Below are 15,388 nucleotides of genomic sequence, written 5' to 3'. Positions count from 1 at the left end.
CTGTTCTTTGGTAGTCGAAACGCGAGCCGTGTCGGGCTGAAGCGAGCTGAAGTGAGCTGAAAAAGGGTAGTGGAAAAGGGCCATAAATTAGTCATAAATTCCCGAAATCCCGGCCAATCAGTCCCCAAAATTATCGAGTGGGTAAGGTGAGGATTAACCGCCATCTTTGCTCTAAATTTCTCCCCTCGAAATAGAATGTGGACCGACACTAAAGGGTAGTTGTGAACATCCTCGTGCACATACATCTTCAGCAATCGTGCTCTCCCCAGTGCCTCGTTTTGCAACACGCTTTGGTGGATTGAGGCCTGATACGTATCCCCTTGGATACTCACCGGTATGCGATATGCTCCGGCCTGATCGAGGGCGGTCCCTGGCACGTCGGGGATCCGGACCACCACGCCCACCTCCATGGCCGAGCACTGATGCTGGAGGTGCCCCGGCTCCCCGCAGCACCAGCAAACCGGCCCAGGCTCTCTCTGGCTGTACTGGTGTTCCGGAGCTCACTCACCTGGGGGAGAGGAGAGATAGACACGGAAGTGGGAAACGGTAGGGCACTGCGGGTGTGGCGGGCCGGCTGGGGTGGAGCCGGCCCCCGCCTCCGCAGTGGGGGAACGGGGCGAGGACGAGGAACAGAAGGGGTGGGGGGGGGGGAGAGAAAGGGGAGAAGAGGAGATATGCTGTCCTGCCGTTGGAACAGCTGCCAAATGGTCCTCCGCCAGCTCGATGGCCTGATCCAGCGAAGCCGGGCAATGGCACTGGACCCACTCCGCTATTCCTTCGGGAAGTCGGGTGATGAAATTGTTCCAGCGCCACCAGATCGACGATTCCCTCGGCGTCGCAGTTGTTGGTCCTCAGCCACCGCCGGCAGGCATCCCAGAGTTGCTGGCCAAATGCGAACGGCCAGCCAGCCTCCTCCAGGCGTGGAAGCACTGCCGTTGTTCCGGGGTGCACCCCCACACGCTGGAGGACGGCCCGGCAGAGGTCGGCGTAGACCAGCCGGCTGTCGGTGGAGAGCTGTAGTGCAGCCAGCTGCGCCTCGCCCGTTAGCAGGGGGAGGAGGCGTGCCGCACGCTGTTCCACCGGCCAGCCCCAGGCCTCTGCTGCCTGCTCAAAGAGCGCGAGGAAGGTCTCGGGGCCGTCGTGCGGTCACTGGGGAAGACACAGGTTAACTTGCATCAGGTGCAGTGATTCTGCCACTTGCCTTCCCTGACTCCATTCACAGACCGACGCTTGACCACGCCCCTGCTGCCACACATACTTATGAATGCTATATTCCCTTTCTGCACACTGCGCCCCCTAAATTCTACACACTGCGCCTTTAAAGCAGATGCGCAGCACTTTTTATTTTTAAATAAATTTGAGTGGATAGTATCTCCATCCTTGGCTCTTGTATACTGCATAAATGGGAATGATTTTTTTTTTTTTTGAGTTAAAATCAACCGCAAAATTGGCATTTGCGCTGCCCTGCTGAGCCAGCCAGCCCTGAGTACGTGATGTCACAGCGGTAACCGGTTTTAAGGCCGAGGCCTTTGACAGCTATTGACCAAAGTCGTATAAATAAAAATTTATGGTGAAAGAAATCCCGTTACCGACTTGCTCAACTAAGACTGATTTGACTTCATTGATTGTGGGTTGACTCTCCTTGAAACAGGATAGGTGTTATAACTTGTGCAACAGACATGTACATGCATGCATTTTCACTGATAAAACATAAAAGGCTAATTAAAGAATCAGATGAACTGAGACAATCACATTCTGAAGCAAATTAAAGAATCTTATACCGGTAACTTAAACACACAATACAAGTTACATGTATTAATCTAAATGCAGGTATTAAACAACGCGTGTCGTTTTTGTTTTGTATCCAAATGAGAGTCGGAGCTTACCCGTCTGTGCGTTCTCGCTTCTTGAAGGCCGATCTTATGGCCAATTTGTTTTGAAACAATCCGACTTTCAGTTGTTCATTCAGTTCTCCGTGCATTCACTTTTTCCATGTAAGGGTGAGATATTGCTGCTGAGGCAAGCATATCCAGCAGAGAAATCAGACATCTGCTCCACTCATTCTCCGTTTTCTCCATACTGAGTACTCCGCTATTACTGCTCGGCTCAGGCAATTACTAAAACCTGGGACGGGGTGTCACCGGTTTTAGCAACAACTGCGGGGAGGTCACTGCCCTAGCGATGTCACGTCCCGGGTTTTAGCAACAACCCTCGGCTCACGCTGGGAAAACTGGTGCAACTGAACTTGCTTTCCTTTTCTTGTAGTTTTCCTTTAATTGTTGGGACTGCACTCTCTTTCAGTATGGGCTTATAGCCAACACTCCTCAACAGATCAGAGGATTCGTACGAGTCTTCAGTAAAATGTGCAGAGCAGAGGAGAGACCACTTCATAGGCACCCAATGTGCCCGTGAAGAACTCACAAAATGCGTCCAAATCTTTGCAGTTTGAACATTTCTTGGGCCGTGAATGCAACGTAAATCCACCTTCTGTCATGTTGCTGCACCGGCCAGCAACACATCTACGTGGCATGGCGATTAAATTGGCTCAAAATGGAGGGTCAGAATTGCAGTCCGCTCTGTGTTTTAGTATGGCGGAAATGGCGATGAGACCGATAGACTTCTTGCTGTGACGTTATGGACATCAAGGTCATTCACTCAGACCGCTACCTATATGAATCACTTTAATCATAAAAATTACTCTATTAGATTCATTGTTAACGCTTAAAACTGTTCCTGTGCCATTCTTGAGGTCTCAAGGCATTTATAAACAAAGTGAGGCCATGGTTCTGTGTATGTTTTAAGTTCTCATGCAAAGATCTGTTATATCAGTCAACATAACATGTTGCCTGCGCAAAAAAACATCAGTGTACTGTATTGGAAAATGGGTCAAATCTGATTTATTGCTCCTCCTAATAAGCATATGATTACAGTATATTAAGTAAATATACAATACGTAAGGGGTCATCCATAATTTTCATCATTATCACGAGCGTACAAACCGTACGCGGTGGGGAGGGGGTTAATGACCAGGCGTACACTTTTTTTTAAAAATGAGAAAATGATGATCCGTCAATGTACGAATTGACGGCTGCCGTGTTAAAAATGTCACGCCACATCGGTGTTGCCAGCTAGCTCTACACGCTTTCTTCAATACAACAACGATGGCTGACCCAGATTTGGACCGCATTTACAAATTTGCGAATTGCAGAAATACCGCTATTCACAAGACTCCTTCAAACGAGTACGAGCAGTTTTTCAACATTTTATTGTTTCCTGCATTCATCTGAGAAGCGGCAGGATGCAGTTAGGGCAGGACAGGCTGCTTGGAAAGAATAAAAAAAAGAGCGTTTCAAAGGCAACAGCTCCCCTTAAAAAGACAGTCCCTAATTTTCAAAAATCAGACCCTCCAGGATTTCGCGATGTTGCGATTTCAACGCAAATTCATCCAATCCCCGTGAATTCAGGGCGGTGTTGCAATTATATCCAATCACCACAACTTTCCCGCAAATTTGACCAATCGTTGGCGTCGTCTTGAGGTGACGTCGACAAACTACCTTCCGCCTTACTTCCGTGTATATGTTCAAGAGAAGCAGCATGTGCGCAGTGTTACCAGATTGGGCAGTTTTAAGTGCATTTTGGCGGGTTTTGAACATATTTTGGACTAGAAAACGTCAGCAGTATCTGGCAACGCTGCATGTGCGAGTCAGTGTTTATGTAGGCTTAAATTCTGTTACTGAAAGTGTGTTATGTTTACAGTGAAGGACTGTGTGCACTTTATTTTTTTTTTTACTTAATACAAGAAATTAATGGATGCCAACATTTTTGCCAAAATGGTATTTTATTTTCCATTGTTTAGGCAGCTTCAGCATCATACTGTGAGATTCTGTTCAAATTGTTTTTTTTCTTCTATGAAGCCTGAGCCATTTATTTTATTAGTTTATAATTATTGTTTAATTTAGTCTTCAGGAGAGACTGCCTGCACACAGTACTAGTATTAATAGTTTTTTTTTTTTTTCTTACATGAAAGCTGAGGCATTTATATTATATTTTAAGGTAACTTCATGTTGTGCTGTGAGGTTCTATGTATTTTAACTTTTGAACCAACAGGTGCATTTGGATAAGTAAAGCCTATTTTTCTGCATTTTTGTAGTCCTGGTAATCTTTTATATTGGTAAAGTTGTTTATAGGACCATTTCTCAGTGTCTGTTTTTTTTGATCAATAGTTTTTCAGTAATAATAAACATCACTCAATTTTAATCACAAAAAGAGAAAATTGCAACAATTTCTCGCAACTTTCACTTCCTCCCACAATGTAATTGCAACAAAAACCTAAAAAACACCGCAACTTTCATCGCAATTTTTTGGAAACCCCCCCACAACAGACATTTTAGCCCGCAACAATCACAAAAAAGGCACGGGCTGCTACTACATCATACTGGAAATTAAGCGCCGTCGCCTGAAATGGTTGGGACACGTTTTAAGAATGGAGCAGGGGCGCATACCAAAGACATCGCTACAGTGGACCCGTCCTGGACGACCCAAAACAACCCAGGGAAGAACAGTCCAGACCGAGCTTGAAGAGAGGCCTTAGATGGGGCGAAGCTCAAAAAGTAGCGAAGGATCGCCAATAATGCCGTCGTTGGGTCGGGGCCTTACTTCCCACCAGGGAAGAAGAGGATAAGTAAGTAAGGGCCATAGGATACGTGAAACAAGGCCAAATTGGGAACACCAAATCTTCAGCCTTCCTGGAAAAGGGGTCTGATCAATTACTCTGAGACTATCCCTAGTCGACTCCTCGACTTCAACTCCTTGATGGCGATCTGTCAGTGGAAGAGTATACCAACATCCCAAGCTCTTTACCGGTTCCTCTTTAACAGTGGGAATTGGATCACCACCAATATAGAACCAGAATTATTTTGCCTTGCCATGAACTAGTGAGAGGCTCTGGCCTTTTTTATTTATTTGTTTTATTTATAGAGCACTTTTGATTTCAACCTTGCTCATGTCAAGAGTTCTGGAAATCGCTGCAACAGTAATTGCAGTAAATAAGTTATCTAATCAGCCGATCCCTTGACAGCAGCACAATGCATAAAATCGTACAGATATAAATCCAGAGCTTCACTTAATGTTCACATCAAACATCAGAACGGGAAAAATTGTGATCTCAAAGTGTGACTTTCACTGTGGCATGGGTGTTGGTTTGAGCCAGATGGACTGGTTTGAGTATTTCAGAAACTGCTGATCTCCTGGGGTTTTCACACACAACAGTCTCTAGAGTTTACACAGAATGGTGCAGAAAAACAAAAAATGTTGAGTGAGCGACAGTTCTGTGGGTGGAAACGTCTTCTTGATAAGGGAGGTCAGAGGAAAATGGGCAGATTCGAGGTTTGAGCTGTCAGGAAGGGTATAGCAACTCTTTACAGCCGTAGCGAGCAGAAAAGCGTCTCCACATGCAACGGCAGAAGAACACATTTGGTTCCGCTCCAAAAATGTTGTTTTACAGCAACTGCATTGGTTGGCAGTTATCTCTCGGATTAAATACAAAATGTTGCTTTTAATCTATAAAGCTCTTCATGGTTTCGCCCCTTCCTATCTCTGCGAGCTAATTCATTTGTACGGTCCCTCCCGTTTCCTCAGATCTTCTGTCTGTGGACTTCTGACTGTCCCACGTTTTAAACTGGCATCTATGGGTGGCAGATCATTCAGTGCTGTTGCTCCTAAACTTTGGAACTTATTACCACAATCGCTTCGTGACTGTTCCACTCTCTTCCTTCAAAGCTAACTTGAAAACTTTCCTCTTTACCTCACACTACTCTTCCTAGTGTGGCTTTTTTTTTTTTTTTTTGGAACTCCTGTGTAAAGCGTCCTTGGGTTTGTGAAAGGTGCTATATAAATTGAACTACTACTTTATTACTCCTGCAGCCAAGAACAGGAATCTTAAAATCAAGAGCAAGTTCCTATTAAAGTAGCTGGTGAGGGTACACTACCGTTCAAAAGTTTGGGGTCACTTTGAAATGTCCTTATTTTTGAAAGAAAAGCACTGTTCTTTTCAATGAAGATCACTTTAAACTAATCAGAAATCCACTCTATACATTGCTAATGTGCTAAATGACTATTCTAGCTGCAAATGTGTGGTTTTTGGTGCAATATCTCCATAGGTGTATAGAGGCCCATTTCCAGCAACTATCACTCCAGTGTTCTAATGGTACAATGTGTTTGCTCATTGCCTCAGGTGGGGTTTACATTAGACCGTATCAGCAGATCATCAGATTAACGTTTTTAAAACGATTAGCATGCACACAGCAACACCAATACACGATTCGCATGCACACAGCAACACCAATACACGGATACGCTCGGCTCCGCAGGCATCCTGCGCTCCAAATCACTCCGCCCTGAACAGCGAGTGCCCTCTGGAGGGTGCGCACTCCGGCCCTGCGCAGCTCACAGAGCGCGCGAGTGAAGTGCAGAAGCAGTGATTCGGGACTGAGCCGCTGTGTGTGTGATCCCAGCGCGTATCACTTACCACTTGCAAGTGGAAGGATGGCAAGCCTAAAGACAATCATAACTACACAATGGGCAGTATTTGCATCAGTATTTGCAGTATTTTCATACTTTTATACTCTTTAATGAAAGGTGATACAAGGTGGAAGTCCGCGCCGTTTTTCAGCAGTCACGTCACATGACCAACGCCAGCGAATCAGGAAGGTGGATGTCACAGTGACGTTGTCCAATGACGACGCCAGCTAGAGCTCAGCACAGCATATCCGCATATTCTCAATGTTTACACAGCACCGGACCAGATACGATCTAGATTGAATACGTGGACCCTGGCGGATTCCCGTTTCCCGGCGTTTTAATGTAAACGGACAGTGCATCCGCGAAGAAAACGAGACAGATACGGTCTAATGTAAACTTGGCCTCAGAAGGCTAATGGATGATTAGAAAACCCTTGTACAATCATGTTAGCACAGCTGAAAACAGTTGAGCTCTTTAGAGAAGCTATAAAACTGACCTTCCTTTGAGCAGATTGAGTTTCTGGAGCATCACATTTGTGGGCTCGATTAAATGCTCAAAATGGCCAGAAAAATGTCTTGACTATATTTTCTATTCATTTTATAACTTATGGTGGGAAATAAGTGTGTGACTTTTCATGGAAAACACAGAATTGTCTGGGTGACCCCAAACTTTTGAACGGTAGTGTATATTATAAAACAGAAAGGCAAAAACAAATGAAGTGTCGGCTATAGAAATGAGATCGTTTCGTCATGTTGAATCTATTTAAAGTGTATGACAAGCATAGTCTGGAAATGCTGTATATGTTAAGGTTGTCTTTGTCATGCAAATTTAATGCAAGTTAAGAATATGGATTTTTCTACATGGAGTAGCAGCTTAAAGCAGATTTAATAGCACTGTGTAATGGGACTTCAGCTTGGTTGTATTTATCGTCTACCTCACTGTACTTGTCATAAGTGTATCTGCTTTGGGTCCACGTGTTTTATTTTGACAGTGAAGTTGATGAGTATTTTTGCCTTCTTTCCCTGATTTTTAATATACCGTGTATTCCTCTTTTAATTCACAGTAACTTGAGGGTGTGTGCAGCGGCGATGCCAGCCCAGCCTGCTCTGCGTGAAGCAGAGGAGGAGATGGAGACGGAGCCTGACTCTGAGGCACCTCACGCTAATGGAGAGATGGAGGAAGAGAGGGAGCGGGAAGGAGGAGAGGCAGAGGAGACGATGGAGGAGAGTGGAGAGGAGCGAGAGAGTGACCTGGAGGAGAGTGAAGAAGAAGAGGAGGAGGAAGAAGAGGAGAGTTCAGGTGTGCCTATTAAAGCATTTCTTATCCTGTCTGGTGTTCTGTGTAGAAACTGGAGAGGATCTTAAAGCAGATACGTAGAGCCTTTTATTTTTAAATAAATTTCCTGAGTGGATAGTATCTCCATCCTTGACTCTTGTATGCTGCATAAATGGGAATAAAAAAATATATATTTTTGAGAGTAAAAATCGACTACAAAGTTGGCATTCGAGCTGCCCCGCTGAGCCAGCCATGCCTGAGTGCGTGACGTCATAACTAGGCATGGCGAAAACTCAATCTTGACCGACCACCGAGCCTCATTAGCCGGTTAAAGTTGGTTAACCTAGGAGTTTAAACAGGGATGCAAACGGCGTGCCTTTTTCACGGATCGTGCAGATCCGATTTTTTTTGGGGGGGGGCGTTGGAGTGTCTGAATAATTTCATCAGAGTAAATTCTGTATTAAAATTACTACGTAAGCAAATGCCGTTACAGTCCATGAAAAAAGCCGTGAAAAAGTCGGCATCTGCTCCTTTAGTTTGTGTGGAGAGATCTGATCTGCAATAACATGCATTGTTGGCTACAGACCGAAACATACTTTCAGAATGCACTGGCCAAGGCAGGACTAAACTCCATGTGCCTTCTAATAATAATTAAAAAAAAAAAAAACAGAACAGTAATTTGTAAGCTAAAAAGCCTGTGTCTACACTTTTTTTTTTTTTTTTTTTTTTTTCTTTCACCGAGTGGCAGCTGTGTTCAACTGGGGCGGGACATGACTGAATGGGTGTTTGATTTGTCAGCCGTCTTTAATTGGGGCGGGACATGACTGAATGGGTGTTTCTGATTTGTCGGCTGTCGTCCTTACACCGCATGGCATGGCCCAAGCGTTTACAACACAGAATTCCAGGTTCTCCGCTCCAAAATCAGCAGCTTCAAAACATTTTTTTTTTTTTTTTTTCCACCGACAGCCAAAAAAAAAATTAACCGGTTGACGTTGATTCGATCAAACGGTCATCGGTTAACATCCCTAGTCATAACAGGAACCTGTTTTAATGCAGAGGCCTTTGACAGCTATAGACCAAAGTCATATAAACAAAAATGTATGGTGAAAGTAAGAAATCCCTTTAACCACTTGCTCAACTAAGACTGATGTGACTTCATTGATTGTGTGTTGACTCTCATTAAAACAGGATGGGTGTTATAACTTATGCAACATACATGTACATGCATGCATTTTCACTGATCAAACGTAAAAGGCTAATTAAATAATCAGATGAACTGAGAGTCACATTCTGAAGCAAATTAAATAATCTTATACCGCTAACTTAAACACACAATACATGTATTAATCTAAATGCAGGGAAGCAATGAGGAGTTTTTATCTAAATGAGAGTCTGCGCTTACCCGTCTGCATTCTCACTTTTTGAAGGCTGATTGTTTTTGAAACAATCTGACTTTCAGTTGTTCGTTCAGTTCTTTGTTCATTCACTTCTTCCATGTAAGGGCAAGATGGCAGCAATATCCAGTTTAGAAATCAGGCGGCTGCTCCACACATTCACTTTTCTTCGTACTGAGTACTCCGCTATTACTGCTCGGCTCAGGCAATTACTAAAACCCGGGATGGAACGGGATGTCACTGGTTTTAGCAACAACTGCAGGGAGGTCACTGCCCGAGCGATATATCGCGTTCCGTCCCGGGTTTTACCAACAGCCCTCGGCTCACTCTGGGAGAACTGGTGCAACTGAACTCACTTTCCTTTTAAAATAAAATACTTTTTCTTGTAGTTTTCTTTTCCTTTAATTGTTAATACTGCACCCTCTTTCAGTACGGGCTTACAGCCAACACTCCAACAGATCAGAGGTCTCGTACGAGTCTTCAGTAAAATGTCCAGAGCAGAGGAGAGACCACTTCATGGCCGCCCAATGTGCCCGTGAACGACTCGCAAAACGCGTCCAAATCTTTGCAGTTTGAACATTCTTGGGCCGTGAATGCAACGTAAATCCACCTTCTGTCGTGTTGCTGCACCGGCCAAAAACACATCGACGTGGCATGGTGATAAATTAGCTCAAAATGGAGGATCGGAGTTGCAGTCAGCTGTGTTTTAGTATAGCGGAAATGGCGATGAGACCGATAGACTTCCTGCTGTGACGTTACGGACGTCAAGGTCATTCACTCAGACCGCTACCTATATAAGTCACTTTAATCGTAAAAATTACTCTATTAGATTTGTTAACGCTTAAAACTATTCCTGTACCATTCTTGAGGTCTTAAGGCATTTATAAACAAAAGTGAGGCCATGGTTCTGCGTATCTGCTTTAAGCTGATTGAAAATCTAATCATGAATGAGTGTGAAAGGAGAGTGTCTTCAATGATTTTCTGTTCTATCACATAATGGTGTATCATAGCTGACGAGTGTTTCTGTAATCTGTCAGAGATTGATGATGAAGATTGTGAAAGGAGGAGAATGGAGTGTCTGGACGAGATGTCTGATCTGGAGAAGCAGTTCCTGGAACTCAAAGAAAAGTAAGAGTGTGTTCTTTGAGTATTCAGGACTATGAGACACTGTTTGAAGAATTCTGTATTGAAATAAATGAGCTTGTGGTGATGTAGCAATAAAGAGCTATTGGTGATTGTTCTGGAAAGCGAGTGTGAGCGTGAACGCGGACACTGATTTTAAATCTTTGTTGGTCTTCTAAGACTTCCTAAATGAACCTGAAACCAAAGATGCCAAAGGTATCTTTGAGATTTTGCATATTTAATGAAACGCGTCTGGAATGAACAGTCTATGATTTCATTTATTGACGTAGATTAAAGAAAAGACTTGACCTCCTTAATTGTACTTTTTACTGTAAGGGTTCTCTGTAAGGGCCGTGTTCCCAAGCTCACTATCTGGCATGCAGTAATGAAGAGGACTCAGGAGAGTTGTGAGCATCCATGTGAAGGAGGTTTCATGAAGCCATCAGTGACAACAGGCGGATTTTAAAACTGTGATAAACAGTCATTCCCTCACTGTGCTTGTCATATTACCCAAAGAACCCCCCCAAAACGGTCAAGCTGTCTGTCCCGTGCTGGAAAACCTTGTTACGGCTTGTTACTATAGAAATCATAATGACCTTGTGATGAGTCAGGATCAAGAATTCAGCAGCTCTGTTTTTTATAAATATCATAATACTTAAAGTTGTTCACAAGAAATGACATTTTTGAAGTACTTTATATGGCCAAAGTTTGTGGACACCTACAGTTGTGGTCAGAAGTTTACATACAGTGACATGAATGTCATGGCAATAGTTGGGCTTTCAATGACTTCTCTGAACTGTTCTTTTTCTGTGGCAGAATACAGCTTTTAAAAAAAAAAAAACCAGCACAAAACTAGAATTTGGTGCACAATTTTCTTTGGGCTTTCTGAAATCAATACAGGGCCAAAAAATATACATACAGCACACCTAATATTTGGGTTAAATGTCTCTTTACAAGATTCACCTTGACCAAACATTTTTGTTTACCATGAACGAGCTTCTGGCAGAATTCTGGTTGGATATTTCACGACTCTTCATGGTAGAGTTGAATCAAAATTTTTTTTTTTCTTGGCGTGGACTTGACTTATAAGCACGGTCCATATATTTTCAATAGAGTTGAAGTCAGGACTTGTTTTAAGCTTAATGTTAGCCTTCTTTATCCTCCACAACCAGCTCTGATGCGTGTTTTGGGTTCGTTGTCCTGTTGTGACTCCCAATCATGTTCAAGTTTCCAATGGTTTGAGGTTATGCTGAAGAATTCTGAGGTAGTCGTCCTCCTTCGTTGTTCCATCCACTTTGTGCAATGAACCAGTTTCACTGGCAGCAAAACAGCCCCAGAGCATGATGATCCTACCACCACCACCAGCTGGTACAGTGTTCCTCTGTACGTGGTGGTCATTGTAGCCAAACAACTCAATCTTTGTCTCATCTGACCATACAGCTATCCTCCAGAAGGCTTTTTCTTTGTCCATGTGGTCAGCTTCAAACTTTAGTTAAGCTTGAAGGTGTCAGTTTTGGAGCGGAGGGAGTTATTTCTTGGATAGCAGCCTCTTACAGGGTTCCCGCGGGTCCTTAAAAAGTCTTAAATACAACTTTTGGTTTTCAAGGCCTAAAAATGTCTTAAATTGTTTGGAATGACTGGAATCTTCAAAAGAGAGGTATTAAATTTAATATTGGACCGAACGAGTGAAATGTCTCCATCCGGTTTGGGGTATTTCTTCAGCTGTTTGCATGTCTAACAGTTGCCATTGATGCACCCTGTTGTTCACCAATTGTGTGCATTCTTCTTCAGGTTCGTAAAAAAACTATTGCAGAAAAGTTTTAAGTTGTCGTATTTATCATTTTCTTTGTCAAGGTACAGTCTTAATTTTTCCATTTAGAGGTCTTAAAAAGGTCTTAAAAGTCTTTAAATTTGTACTTGAAAAACGTGCAGATAGTCCATGGTGATCTGAACTGGAGACAGTGATCCATCAGCTTCCAGTTCATGGCAGGGCTGTGCCATGGGGGTTCCTGGGTTGTTCCTGACCATCCGAACCAATTTCCTTTCAGCTGAGGGTGACAGTTTGGGTTTTCTTGAAGCAAAGTGGCTTGGCAAAGTGACTACACCTCCCAGTAACTTGCATACAATTGTTTAAACTGATCTTGGAATTTGCAGTTGTTTAGAAATGTCTCTAAGAGACATTCTAGATGTGTGTACATCTGCGATCCTCTTTCTCAGATCTGTACTGAGCTCCTTGGACTTTTCCCATCGTATTGTGTGTTGGTCAATCCAATGAGTGCTGTAAACAAACCCGTTTTATGAAGGCACAGAGAAGCTACCAGCTGTAGTCAATCATGATCACTAACAGGAAGTTAAGAGACTTCGGCCTTGGCAAGGCAAGAGACGTTTTGGAAGTTTCAGCACCTCTGAATTAATAATCTGAGTGTATGTAAATTTTTGACCCTGTATGTATCTAATTTTGAGACAGTGTTCATTTCAGAAAACCCCAAATAAATTAAAACCAAATTCATGGGGTTTTTTCTATTAAAGAAATGTTGTACAATCATTTTGCCAAAGAAAACGAACAGTTCAGAGAAATTACTGAAAGCCCAATATTGCCATGACCTTCATGTCACTGTATGTAAACTTCTGACCACAATTGTGCTTGTAGATTTATTCATTGCATCTCATAGCATGATTTTATTTATTGATGATGCATGATTTATTCACCCTTTTAATCAGCTCACCTAGCCGATAGGCAATGAGCTTATGTCATTTAAATGGGCAGGCAAATGGCGTAGGCACCAATAATGGCGGCCATGTGTATTTTTATTTTAGCTCTGTGCTTTTGTTTGACTAGAAGCCTTCGTAAGGAAGGATACTTGCAATTGGAAATGGATCACTTTTTTTTAATTCCATTGTTCTTTCTAAATTACTTTACAGTTTACTGGTGATTGCTGCTAGTCAGTCTGATCTTACTATTATACAACAATTTTTGTGCCTCCGCCACCATAAGGTGCAGGAGGCATTATGTTTTCGGGTTGTCCGTGCGTCCCGAAACCTTGTTTCGGGACGCACGAAACAAAAATCTCATTAGCCTTTTGCGACAAAAATCTCATTAGCCTTTTGCGAAATCTCAAAGGCTAATGAAAGGAATTTCACCAAACTTTCACCATTTGTGCGCTTTGGGACAAACATGAACTGATTAAATTTTGAGATCAAAAGGTCTAAGGTCAAGGTCACTGTGAGGTCAAATGTCTATCCGAAAACCTTGTGAGCACAATATCTCCAAGGCTGATACAAGTAATTTCACCAGGTCAAGATTACTGTGAGGTCAAATGTCCATCCCCAAATCACAACTTAATAAGGCGTGTAGTCTACCGGGCGGAGGCATCCCCATCGACGCCGTTGGCGTCGAGTTCTATCTAGTTAATTAGATGTTTTAAACGACATTATACTTCAACTCATTTCGATATGTTTAGTCTTCTTGAAAATGTGACCAATGACTGTTAAGTTTAATGTTACAGATCATCCACTATTCAGCTTGTTACCTAAGGTAAAGGAATATTCTGCGCATCTAAGGAACAGATCCAGCGTTATGCCTAGAATAAGCACAGAGCATTTTAGGAATTTTTATTTTTTTTTTTAATAGATTAAGTAAGTACAACCCCGATTCCAAAAAAGTTGGGACAAAGTACAAATTGTAAATAAAAACGGAATGCAATAATTTACAAATCTCAAAAACTGATATTGTATTCACAATAGAACATAGACAACATAAATGTTGAAAGTGAGACGTTTTGAAATTTTATGCCAAATATTGGCTCATTTGAAATTTCATGACAGCAACACATCTCCAAAAAAGTTGGGACAGGGGCAATAAGAGGCTGGAAAAGTTAAAGGTACAAAAAAGGAACAGCTGGAGGACCAAATTGCAACTCATTAGGACAATTGGCAATAGGTCATTAACATGACTGGGTATAAAAAGAGCATCTTGGAGTGGCAGCGGCTCTCAGAAGTAAAGATGGGAAGAGGATCACCGATCCCCCTAATTCTGCGCCGACAAATAGTGGAGCAATATCAGAAAGGAGTTCGACAGTGTAAAATTGCAAAGAGTTTGAACATATCATCATCTACAGTGCATAATATCATCAAAAGATTCAGAGAATCTGGAAGAATCTCTGTGCGTAAGGGTCAAGGCCGGAAAACCATACTGGGTGCCCGTGATCTTCAGGCCCTTAGACGGCACTGCATCACATACAGGCATGCTTCTGTATTGGAAATCACAAAATGGGCTCAGGAATATTTCCAGAGAACATTATCTGTGAACACAATTCACCGTGCCATCCGCCGTTGCCAGCTAAAACTCTATAGTTCAAAGAAGAAGCCATATCTAAACATGCTCCAGAAGCGCAGACGTCTTCTCTGGGCCAAGGCTCATTTAAAATGGACTGTGGCAAAGTGGAAAACTGTTCTGTGGTCAGACGAATCAAAATTTGAAGTTCTTTATGGAAATCAGGGACGCCGTGTCATTCGGACTAAAGAGGAGAAGGACGACCCAAGTTGTTATCAGCGCTCAGTTCAGAAGCCTGCATCTCTGATGGTATGGGGTTGCATTAGTGCATGTGGCATGGGCAGCTTACACATCTGGAAAGACACCATCAATGCTGAAAGGTATATCCAGGTTCTAGAGCAACATATGCTCCCATCCAGACGACGTCTCCTTTCAGGGAAGACCTTGCATTTTCCAACATGACAATGCCAAACCACATACTGCATCAATTACAGCATCATGGCTGCGTAGAAGAAGGGTCCGGGTACTGAACTGGCCAGCCTGCAGTCCAGATCTTTCACCCATAGAAAACATTTGGCGCATCATAAAACGGAAGATATGACAAAAAAGACCTAAGACAGTTGAGCAACTAGAATCCTACATTAGACAAGAATGGGTTAACATTCCTATCCCTAAACTTGAGCAACTTGTCTCCTCAGTCCCCAGACGTTTACAGACTGTTGTAAAGAGAAAAGGGGATGTCTCACAGTGGTAAACATGGCCTTGTCCCAACTTTTTTGAGATTTGTTGTCATGAAATTTAAAAT

General features: G+C 42.8%; 1 protein-coding gene across 1 annotated transcript in view; it reads left to right on the top strand.

Annotated features, from left to right (window-relative positions):
- brms1 (BRMS1 transcriptional repressor and anoikis regulator) overlaps positions 1–15,388 on the top strand; it is a 66,955-nt gene that overhangs the window by 18,178 nt on the left and 33,389 nt on the right. The window contains exons 2-3 of the mRNA XM_060918230.1: positions 7,583–7,818; positions 10,226–10,316. Of these exons, the coding sequence (XP_060774213.1) occupies positions 7,608–7,818; positions 10,226–10,316 (302 nt within the window). The 5' untranslated portion in view covers positions 7,583–7,607. The remainder of the gene's footprint in view (positions 1–7,582; positions 7,819–10,225; positions 10,317–15,388) is intronic.

Source organism: Neoarius graeffei, chromosome 1 (assembly GCF_027579695.1).
Source record: "Neoarius graeffei isolate fNeoGra1 chromosome 1, fNeoGra1.pri, whole genome shotgun sequence".
Lineage (NCBI taxonomy): Eukaryota > Metazoa > Chordata > Actinopteri > Siluriformes > Ariidae > Neoarius > Neoarius graeffei.
Note: the sequence above shows the minus strand (reverse complement) of the source record. Positions and strands in the feature narration are given on the sequence as shown.